We start from the raw sequence: 11,316 nt of genomic DNA, 5'->3' as shown, positions 1-11,316 counted from the left end.
AGGAGGGAAGGAAGGAAGGAAGGAAGGAAGGGAGGGAGGGAGGGAGAGAGGGAGGAAGAGAGGGAGGGAAGGAAGAAAAGAAGGGGAAGGGGGAGGGGGAAGAAAGGGAGGGAAGGGAAGGGAGAGAGGGAAGAAAGTAGAGTATAACTATTGGAAAGAAAGAGACAAAACTATCATTATTTGCATATGAAATGATAAATATTAGACAGCCAAAGAAGCCTGAGAGAATCAACTAACATTTTACTGGAAGTAATGTAAGAATTCAGTATGGTGGCTATATACAAAATCAAGAGATCAGCATACAAAAAAATTTTTTTAAAAGATGGCTGCCTCAAATACTTTTCCCATGTACTACCAATAACTAATTAGAAAATGGAAGAAAGATCCCATTTACAACGGCAATAAAAATGTATGAAGTATTTAGGAACAAAAATACAAAGATCTTTTATCTAACAAAAGACGTGTAAGATCTATATGATGGAAACAGACTCTTCTGAAAGACATTCAAAAAAATGAATACATGACAAGAGATATCACATTCCTAGAATGTTGTACAGATGTTAATTCTCAAATTAATCTGCAAATTTAATGTGATCCTATTCAAATCCCAAGACAGTTTTTGGTGGTGGCTATTTTTGAGACAGGGTCTTGCTCTGTTGCCCAGGCAAGAATGCAGTGGTATGACCACAGCTCACTGCATCCTCGACCTCCCAGGCTCAAGCAATCCTCACACTTCAGCCTCCAAAGTCTCTCATATGGTGTCTATGAAATGGTGACAAATCTCACAAAGGGAGCAGGCTCAGAAGGGCTGGAGTATTCAGGGAAGGTGTAAAGAAGAAAGACGAACTTGAGATGGCTTTTGAGAGATTCGTAGGATTCCCTCAGGCAGAGTGAAATAAGGGCATTTTAGATGGACAAAGGCAGAGACAAAAGCAGAAACGGGCATGGTGTGACCAGGGTATGGTGAGGGGCTGCTCTGGCTGGAATGGAGGGCTGCCACAATAATGGAAATGGTGAGTGAGGGAAATAAAGTTGGATTGGCAGCACAGCGTCAAGGTTGCCAGCTTATTATCTCACTCTTCCAATATGCTAGAACTGGCCTGTTGGGAAAAGTAACACATCATGTAATCGAACAAAAGGCAAACAGAGGCAAGCTCTGGGAATGGGTGCTATAAACAGGACTCGCCCCAGAGTAGCCAGATGTAGGCTTTAGATCTGTAATGCAGATTGAGCATCTCTAATCCGAGGAGGAATGTCTCATATGGTGTCCGAGAAATGGCGACACATCTCACAGAGGGCCTGGGCTCAGGAGGGCTGGCGTATGAGACATTCTCCCTCCCCTGTGAACTTAAATAAGTGGCCAACTACTTTTTAAAAAGATGGCTACCCTGTAGTGCTTTAACTGGACCTATTTAGACAACGCCCTACACACTGGAGAAGGAAGACAATATGTGAGTCTAGTAAGTCTACAAGACGAGACTTCTCTCTTTTGCCTTGTCCTTCCTCTCCAGGGTGATGACAGCTCTGTGAGGGTAGAGATTATACATTTCTCTTCATTTCAACAATAAGGAAATAAATTAGTGGCAGAGTACATTCAATTGTTGACATAGTTTGGGTGGGAGAAATTTTGCTATTATATCAACTTAATTTCTTAAAATAGTCTAGTGGAATTAACTTAATTTCAATTGACAGGAATCTCCTGGAAGTGACAATTCTTTAAAAATCCTGGAATACACATTATAGTAAAAGAACAAAGCATACCTCAGCATTAAACAACTGAAGGAGAATGTCAAGTAGTAGTAGGTGGGAAAGTGGCTTTGATTTTCAGTTTGTGGGTTCTGAATTTATACAAAGACAGGATTGCATTCTGAAAACCTGAATTAATTATTGTTCTTACCATGATGACACAGAAAATTAGGATGAACATTGTCACAGTTACAGACACAGATATTGCCAAGATGAATTTGCTGTAGCCATATCCTGGAACAACTTTAGTGAGCTTAAGAAAAAAAAAAGGAAAGAACAATTTTTAAAAAAAAAACACAGAGATAGGATGAAAGCTAACTATTAAAAACCCCAGTACTCCAAGTGAGTAGCTTACAGGTTCTTTTCAATTTTTTTGAGACAGGATCCCACTCTGTTGCTCAGGCTGGAGTACAGCAGTACCATCATGGTTCCCTGCAGACTTGACCTCCCTGGGCTCAGGTGATCCTCCCACCTTAGCTGGCCTCCTGAGTAGCTAGGACTACAGCCATGTGTCACCACACCTAGCTAATTTTTGTGTTTTTTGTGGAGACAGGGTTTCACTATGTTGCCAAGCTGGTCTCAAACTCCTGACCTCAAGTGATCCACCCACCTTAGCCTCCCAAAGTGCTGGGATTACAGGCATGAGCCATCTGGCCAAAGTTACATGGCCAAGACAAGCTGTGGCCCACGAGTCCTAGGTTCTCTTGTGTTGGCACTTTCCCGACATATGCTAAATGATGGGAAAGTCTGGGTCTCATCTTTCTGTTTGGTCCTCACCTCACTTGACTTCTGCTGTTTCTGTTCACTCTGGGCTTCGGTGCTCTCATTGATATAGTTCTCAGTTTTCCACTGGTCCGTATCCCATTCTGCCTTGGACACCTTTTCTTCTTGCTGTTCACTGAGAAGTTTCATCAGGAGGCCTGTCCCGGAGATGAGCTTAGCACAGGCTAATTGCACTTGGGTCTCAGAGCAGTCCATCTTCAAGGTCCGGATAACATGAGATATGAGCCTTCTCACATTGTTGTCAGGGATGAGGGACCGTAGCTGCTGGTTTAGCTGAATTTCAAACTGATCACCTGGGGATGAGAGCAATGGGTAATTGAAGTTTTTGGGCTTGGGGAACAGGTCAGTGCCCAGGTCATTGTATTCCCATTGTGCTCCATTGGTTTGTTTAACAGTTGGCTCTAAGTTGAACGCAGTCCCAGCGGAATCTGCCTCAGGAGGATTATTGTAGGTTGTGTTTTCAGAGATGGTGCCTTCTGGTATAGCAGTGTTTCCCATAAAAATTTTTTCTTCAAAGGCATTTCCTGCGGTGGTGTTTTCCTTAAAATGTTCTGAAGGAGCAAATACCTCTGGAAAAGAATTTTTTTGAATACTGTCTCCTAAAGATGAAAAAGCCCCTTCTGAAGGGGAATTTATGAGGCTCTTTGCTGCAGAGAATGGAGGCCTCTTCGCCAGCATCAGTCTGTTGAGAGAACTTTTCTTTCTGAACTTTCGACTCTTTTTGGCCTTGGGTGTTCTGTGGACCACATGGGAGCTAGTTTTATGAAAGTGGTATTTTTTTCTGGAATTTGTGGTTGGTTTAGCAGCCTTCATATTTTTAACTCTAGCCTTTGCATTTTCTAAAATGAAAATGGCGTAGGTTAAGTCTTTCTCTAGGTTTCTGACCTCACGCTGGGCTTTTCCAGGGGTGAAGGCGGAAGGCCCGCCCATGGAGAAGGGTTTCAGCAAAGAGGAGACAGCTGTCTTATGCTCTTGGGTGAGCAAAGGCTTGGTGTAGATGGTGTTTCCCACTAACTTCTCGGGCCTCTGCACCACGTGAGGCTGTTCCAGCTCCCTTGGGGCTGCACTCCCAGGCCTTTTTCCTTTGGCAGTGTTTTCCACAAATGCCTGGGCACTCTGTTCCCTCCTGATGCTCTGCTTTCCCCCCTCTTTGAAGTGCCTTTTCTGGATGCTCCTTGGGTCCATGAGGACTCTGTTTGCTCTCTGCAGGCTTTTTCCTACACTTTGAATCTTCGCCAGGCTGTTTTCCTGTGGTTGGGCAGTTTTTAATTTTGTCCGAAAAATTTGCCGTTTAAATTTGGGACCTAAAACACTGGACTGTACAAGCATGGCATTTTTTTCTTCCCTTTTAACCTCATCGATTTTTTCTTGAATTTCTGCATCTATCACATTTTCCAGAGAATACAGCTTTCTCAATTTATTTTCGTAAGTTGAGTTGTTGGATGCAGGTTGAAGAGAGGGGCTCTTTGCATTGTTTTTCAAAATACCCAGGGACCTGTCGCCATCTTGTGAATCTGAAAAAAGCAGTTTAATGAATGGTAACAACATTGCCTCCACATCTTCTAGATTTCCCACCGAGAAATAAGGCAAGATATAATTTAGTGCACTGATAACATCACTTTCATCATTGAGGTCTAGCTGCTCACTCCCAAAGCCTGACAAGTTGATGCCGTTGCTGTCTGAGGGTGTCTCCAGCTCAATAGTCAGCTCAGTGCTCGTGTGCTTCTTCCGGGCTTGTAACACCTTCATGAATGCTCCTTCGGGATTCCCTATAGATGCTTCTTCAAGACAATGTGTGGTGTTTGTCAGACATGCACTGTTGCAATGCAGCTTGACTGTCTTGCAGACAACCTCAATGCTATTTTTAAATTGGCAGAGGCAGCAGGCCATATGGCTAGGTAAGATCCTATAGATAAAAACACAGAACAATAAATTAATGGTGAAGGGGTTTCTTGAGTAGGTAAAGGAGGCAGACAAATGCTACCACAGGGCTGGCAAAAAGGTGTTATTGAGGCCTATGGACTGGACAGTTGGGTAGGAACCAGAAGGCCATAGGAAGGAGGACAGAGGTGCACAACAGAAGGGTAAGCATGGCAGGGAGTATGGTATGCCTAGAATAAATGCGGTTGGCATTAGAATTTGGTGACACTGATCAGTAGTTTAATTCAGAAGTATCTCTTCCCAACTCAAAAGTTTCACTTTGGGCTGAAAGTACGCAGGAAGAAGGTAGACTTCTAAGAAGAGTCAGAATAAGCCCCCAACTTCTGTAGTCCCTTTCTCAATTCCTGTTGGGAGTGGGAAATATTAGACATTCTCTGGGCATTAAAACAGCTTAGTTTAACATGTATTGTGGGGTAAAAAATAACAGAGATTTCATGGGCCAAATCTGGATGGACATTTGAGCATTCAAAAGAATAACAACAATAATAAGTTACAACATAATTAATATAAAGAAGAATCCATGAAGAATGATATTCAAAAAGAAAGAGGGGTTTTCTTCTTTAATGAAATAATGCCAGCTAGTAAATGCAGAAGGAATGACAAAATTTAAAAAAGTGTCACTTTGCACCACCAATATAATAAAAATTGATTCAGACAAGGATTATTATTGATACACAGTTGGGTAAAAAGACACTTGAGAACAGGATCTTCACTGATTTCAAAGTACCACCCCACAGATTATTTCTTAATTACCAAGGGGAAAATTATTTTTTATTTTTTTTATGACACAAGGTTTCACTCTGTCACTCAGGCTGAAATACAGTGGCAAAATCATAGCTCATTGCAGCCTCGACCGGGCTCAAGTGATCCTCCAAATTCAGCCCCCCGAATAGCTGGGACTATAGGCTTGCACCACCATGCCCAGATAATTTTCTTTTGTTTTTTGTATTTTTAGTAGAGACAGGGTTTTACCTTGTTGCTCAGGCTGGTCTAGAACTCCTGGACTCAAGTGATCTGTCCACCTCAGCCTTCCAAAGTGCTGGGATTACAAGCATTAGCCACTGCACCCAGCAAAATAACTACAATGGAGAGATCTGGAAGATCACCTTAATCAAGTGATCAAACTTAGCATTATGGGCCACCTGTAGTCACGAGGCAGGAAGGATGTATCACCTATGCAGTATTCTTCCTTAAAATGCTTAACTTGAATCTCATCATGAGGAAACAAACAAATCCATATTGTGGGACAATTTACAAGACAGCTATCTTTGACTCTTAAAAAATGCCAGTATCATGAAAGATAACAAAAAGTAGCGGAATGTTTTAGATTAAAGGAAACGAAGACATGACATGCAGTGCCTGACCTTTGATTGGATTCTGTGGTATTCTTTCATCTTTATGGTATGTTTGAGTTTTTTTCAAAATATAAATTTGGACAAAAGAGATACCAAGATAATTGATTATTGTTATGGCTTATTGGGGGCAGTTTTAGAGAGAAAAAAAAAACCTCTGTTAACTGGAGTAAATCTCAAGGTTACTCTTAAGCAGTATAGCATGGTCATTAAGAATACAGATTCCACAGCGAGACCAGGCTTAAATCCCAGCTCCACTAATGTGAATTTGGGCAAACTGCTTAATCTCTGTTCCTTGGCCTTGTCATTGTAATAGTACCTACTTCTAATGAGTTTTGAGGATTAAATGAATCAATACCTGAAAAATGCCTGGCACACAGTGAATGCTCGATAAATGTTAACTACTAAAATTATTACGTTGCAGAGGCTGTGGGGGCCTTTTCTGGATCCTTCAAAAGGATGACTTTATCAGGACCTCATTAAAACTGTGAAAACAGAAGCATGTTTCATGGATATATGAAGTCTATGAGCTGGGAGTACAACGTATAGAGTTTTTTGTTTTGTTTTGTTACTATCTCCAGTAATGGGTATAAGCAAATGTATAGAGTTTTATATTACAACTGCATCCAGTAAGTTGGCCTGACACAGCTTTCAAACCTATAGAGAAATAGCCACTAGTGACTAGTAGTGTTCCTTTGGGTCCAGTGGAAGCCTTTGATCTTCATATAGAAAGAATGGACCCAGAGCCATAACCTAGCATTTGACTTATATAGCAACCTTAACTCTGACACAAAGGTGTTTCTTTTGTTTGTTCTGAGGCAGGGTTTCGCTCTATTACACAGGCTGAGTGCAGTGGTGCAATCTCAGCTCACTGCAGCGTCTGCCTCCTGGGCTCAAGTGATCATCCCACCTGAGCCTCCTGAGTAGCTAGAACTACAGGTGTGTGCCACCATGACTGGCTAAGTTTTGTATTTCTTGTAGAGATGGGGTTTCACCATGTTGCCCAGGCTGGTCTTGAACTCCTTAGCTCAAGCAACCCTGTCTCCTTGGCCTCCCAAAGTGCTGGGATTACAGGCATGAACCCAAAGTTTTTGTTATTATTTTTGTGCTTTCAACTTCTTATTTTAAACATTTTCCTTTTTTCCTTTAAGCCTTAGGATGGCTGGGAAACATTTTCAAATGGTATAATGAACACCTGTATAACTTCCATCTGGAATCAACAGTTGCTTTTTTTCTTGCTTTTTAAAAAATTTCCCACCTAACCCCAACAGTTGCTAATACTTTGCCACATTTGCTTTCCATGTATGTATGTCTACACATTTTTCTGGACAAACCATCTGAGAGTTAGTTGCAGATATAATGAGCCTTCACCACTAAATAATTCAGTATGCAGCCCCTAAGAACCAAGGCATTCTCCTCCATAACCAGAATACTATTATCACCCAATGAAACTTAATATTATCATTGCCTACTATGTAGTCCACATACAAATTTTCACAATTGTCCCAATCATATCATGGCTTAAAAAAATTCAGAATCCAATCAAACATCAGACATTGCATTTAGTTTTCATGATTGTTTAGTCTCCTTAACTGTTCCCAGAACTGTCTTAAAGTATACTGACAAATCTTTGAGACTGTAAATGATCTGAGGTACAGATTATTCTTACTTGAGAATAGTAATTTTCCAATATGCGTTAAAGATCATTACACATGAATCAAGACTCAAATGAGCTGGCCTACTTTCTTTGTATATAAATGTGTAAACTCCTGAAGACTTTCAATGATGAATTCCAATAGGGCAGTTAGTTCAATGTCTTTTGGGTCTTGATGACAAATGGTTAAAGAGAACAGGAGCATTTTTCCTATCCACTAATGGTAAAGGAAAAAGCAGACAGAACCTCACTATGTTAGAGAACTAAGTGAGAAAGCTGGTTGGTGAAGAGGACTTCATCCAGAGAGGAAGGGATCTAGCTGACATGGAAGATGCTGCAGGAGGCTGAGGAAAACGAGGCTAGAGCAATAAAACAGATTTGACAAGATGGTGAAGATAAGAAAGTGACCTGACAAAAATGAATGCAGCAGAGTGCTAAATGAAGGGCCCATTCCATGCTAATTTGTATAATGCCCTCAACTAGCCTTAGCATATCTGAGTTTCTATTTAGCTTGCCATATTGTGTGTTGGGGGGCAGGTGGCACAAACTCACAATAGGGCCCTGCAGATATATATAGAGTCTTGCTCTGTCACCCAAGCTGGAGTGCAGTGGTGCCATCTTGGCTCACTGCAACCTCCACCTTCCGGGTTCAAATGATCTTTCTGCCTCAGCCTTCGTAGTAGCTGGGACTTACAGGTGTATGCCACCACACCTGGCTGATGTGTGTGTGTGTGTGTGTGTGTGTGTGTGTGTGTGTGTGTATGTATATATGTATATATAATTTTAACTGCAAAGAAGGCCAGGCACAGTGCTTCATGCCTGTAATCCCAGCATTCTAGGAGGGTGAGGCAGGAGGATCACTTGAGGCCAGGAGTTTGAGACCAGCTTGGGCAACATAGTGAGACCTTGTTTCTACTAAAAATAAAAAATAAAATTGAAAAAAAAGTAGATACCTCGCACCATATATGCAAATTAACTCAAAATGGATCATAGACCTAAATGTAACTATACAATTTCTGGGAGCAGACATAAAAGAAAGTCTTTTTGACTTTGGATTAGACAACAGGTTCTTAAAGATTTCTTAAGTAAGAAACAAAAAAGCACAAGCCATATAAGAAAAAATTGCTAACTTAAAGCTTATAAAAATTAAAAACTTCTGCTCTTCAGAAAACACTTTTATTTTTATTGTTTATTTTTTATTTTGAGACAGAGTCTCACTCTGTTGCCCAGGCTGGAGTGCAGTGGTGCAATCTCGGCTCACTGCAACTTCCACCTCCCAGGTTCAAGCATTTCTCATGCCTCAGTCGCCTGAGTAGCTGGGATTACAGGTGCCAGCCACCACTAATTTGTGTATTTTTAGTAGAGATGGGATTTTGCCACGTCGGCCAGGCTGGTCTCGAATTCCTGACCTCATGTGATCCACCCGCCTTGGCCTCCCAAAGTGCTAGGATTACACGCGTGAGTCACTGTGCTCAGTCAGGAAACACTTTTAACAGAATGAAAAGACAAACCACAATCTGAGAGAAGATATTTACTAAACACATATCTAAAGGGCCTTGTTTTATTTATTTATTTATTTATTTACTTATTTAATTGTTGATATAGCATCTCACTCTGTGATCCAGGCTGGTGTGCAGTGGTGATCATGGCTCACTGCAGCCTCGACCTCCCAGGCTCAAGCAATCCCAAAGTGCTGGGACCACAGGTATGCACCACCACACCTGGATTGTTTTCATAGGTTTTTATAGAACTATAGTTTTTATAGAGACGAGGTTTCACCACATTGCCCAGGTGGTCTCAAACACCTGGCCTCAAGCAATCCTCCTGCCTCAGCCTCCCAATGTGCTGGGATTATAGGTGTGAGCCACTGCACCTGGTCCCTGAAAGGACTTGCATCTAGATCTATAAAGCACTCTCAAAACTCAATAATAAATAATCTCTCATGGGATTACAGGGGAAAAACCTCACTAATAAAAAGATTAATATTCAATTAAAATATGAGAATAGATTTGAACAATTTAGTAAAGAAGATATTTGCACATGAACAGACATTCAACATCACTAGCTATTAAAGAAATGCAAATTAAAACCACAATGAGATTCCACTAAACATCTAGCAGTAGAAAGGCAAACATTTCTTTAAAAACTGAAATATAAGAATCTGCTGGGCCAGGCCAGGCGTGGTGGCTCACACATGTAATCCCAGCACTTTGGGAGGACAAGGTGGGTGGATCATGTGAGGCCAGGAGTTTGAGACCAGCCTGGCAAGCAAGCTGAAACCCTGTCTCCACTAAAAATACAAATATTAGCTGGGTGTGGTGGTGGGTGCCTGTAATCCCAGTTACTCAGGATGCTGAGGGAGGAGAATCCTTTGAACCTGGTAGGCGGACATTGCAGTAAGCTGAGATGGTGAAGCTGCACTCCTGCTTTGGCAATTAAAAAATTAAAAAAAAAAAAAGAATCGGCTGGGCTGGGCACGGTGGCTCACACCTCCCAGCACTTTGGGAGGCCAAGGCGGGTGTATCACTTGAAGCCAGAAGTTCAAGACCAGCCTGGCCAATATGGAGAAACCCCATCTCTATTAAAAATATAAAAATTAGCTGGGTGTGGTGGCGGGTGCCTACCGCCACTTGGGGGGCCGGGGCAGGAGAATTGTTTGAACTCAGGAGGTGGAGGCTGCAGTGAGCCGAGACAGTGCCTCTGCACTCTAGCCTGGGGATAGAGCAAGACTGTGTCGAAGAAAAAAAAAAAGAATCTGCTAAAGTTATGGAACAACTGCAACACTCACACAACGCTGGTGGAAATGTAAAATGGCACAGACACTTTTGGAAACAGTTTAGCAGTTTCTTACAAAGTTAAATATGCACTTAGCATGTGAACCATCCAACTCCTAGGTTTTACCCAAAACAAATGAAAACATAGGTTCACACACAAAGACCTGTATATAAGTGTTTTTAGCAGTTTTATTCATAATTGCCAAAAAATTGAAAACAACCCAAATGTCCATACATTGATGAATGGATAAACAAATGGATACACCCACACAACTGGAATACTACTGAGCAATGAAAAGGAGTGAACAGTTGTCCCTCAGTGTCTGCAGGGGATTGGCTCCAGGACTCCCTGCAGATATCAAAGTCCACAAAGGCTGAAGCCCTTTTACATGAAATAACAGTATTTGTATATAGCCTTGGGTGTACTTTAAATATCTAATACAGTATAAATGGCATGTAAATAATTATAGCATGTTTTAAATTTTCTACTGTTTTTATTATTTCATATATTTTACTTTTTCCAAATATTCTCCATCCATGGTTAGTTGAATCCATGGATGAGGAACCTGCAGATATGGAGGGCCAGCTGTACTGATAGGTGCAACAACATGGACGGTAGCATAATCTCAAAAAAAATTATGCTAAGTGAGGCCAGGCGCGGTGCCTCAAGCCTGTAATCCCAGCAGTTTGGAAGGCTGAGGTGGGTGGATCATTTGAGGTCAGGAGTTCGAAACCAGCCTGGCCAACATGGTGAAACCTGGTCTCTATTAAAAATACGAAAAATTAGCCAGGCATGGTGGCAGGTGCCTGTAATCTCAGCCAGCTACTTGGGAGGCTGAGGCAGGAGAACTGCTTGAACCTGGGAAGTGGAGGTTGCAGTGAGCTGTGGTCATGTGGCTGCACTGCAGCCTGGGTGACAGAGTGAAACTCTGTCTCAAAAAAAAAATTATGCGGCCGGGCGCGGTGGCTCAAGCCTGTAATCCCAGCACTTTGGGAGGCCGAGGCGGGTGGATCACGAGGTCAAGAGATCAAGACCATCCTGGTCAACATGGTGAAACCCCGTCTC

General features: G+C 41.9%; 1 protein-coding gene across 1 annotated transcript in view; it reads right to left on the bottom strand.

Moving 5' to 3' along the window:
• Nucleotides 1-1,073: 1,073 nt before the first annotated feature.
• LOC108318319 (leucine-rich repeat-containing protein 37B-like) overlaps nt 1,074-11,316 on the bottom strand; it is a 44,665-nt gene continuing 34,422 nt past the window's right edge. The window contains exons 11-13 of the mRNA XM_017549344.2: nt 2,524-4,509; nt 1,898-1,999; nt 1,074-1,100 (exon numbers count right to left, since the gene is read on the bottom strand). Of these exons, the coding sequence (XP_017404833.2) occupies nt 1,074-1,100; nt 1,898-1,999; nt 2,524-4,509 (2,115 nt within the window). The remainder of the gene's footprint in view (nt 1,101-1,897; nt 2,000-2,523; nt 4,510-11,316) is intronic.

The sequence above is a fragment of the Cebus imitator genome, unplaced genomic scaffold (genome assembly GCF_001604975.1).
Source record: "Cebus imitator isolate Cc_AM_T3 unplaced genomic scaffold, Cebus_imitator-1.0 Scaffold217, whole genome shotgun sequence".
Taxonomy (NCBI): Eukaryota; Metazoa; Chordata; class Mammalia; order Primates; family Cebidae; genus Cebus; species Cebus imitator.
The sequence above is the reverse complement of the archived record's forward strand: the minus strand, read 5'-3'. Positions and strand labels throughout refer to the sequence as shown.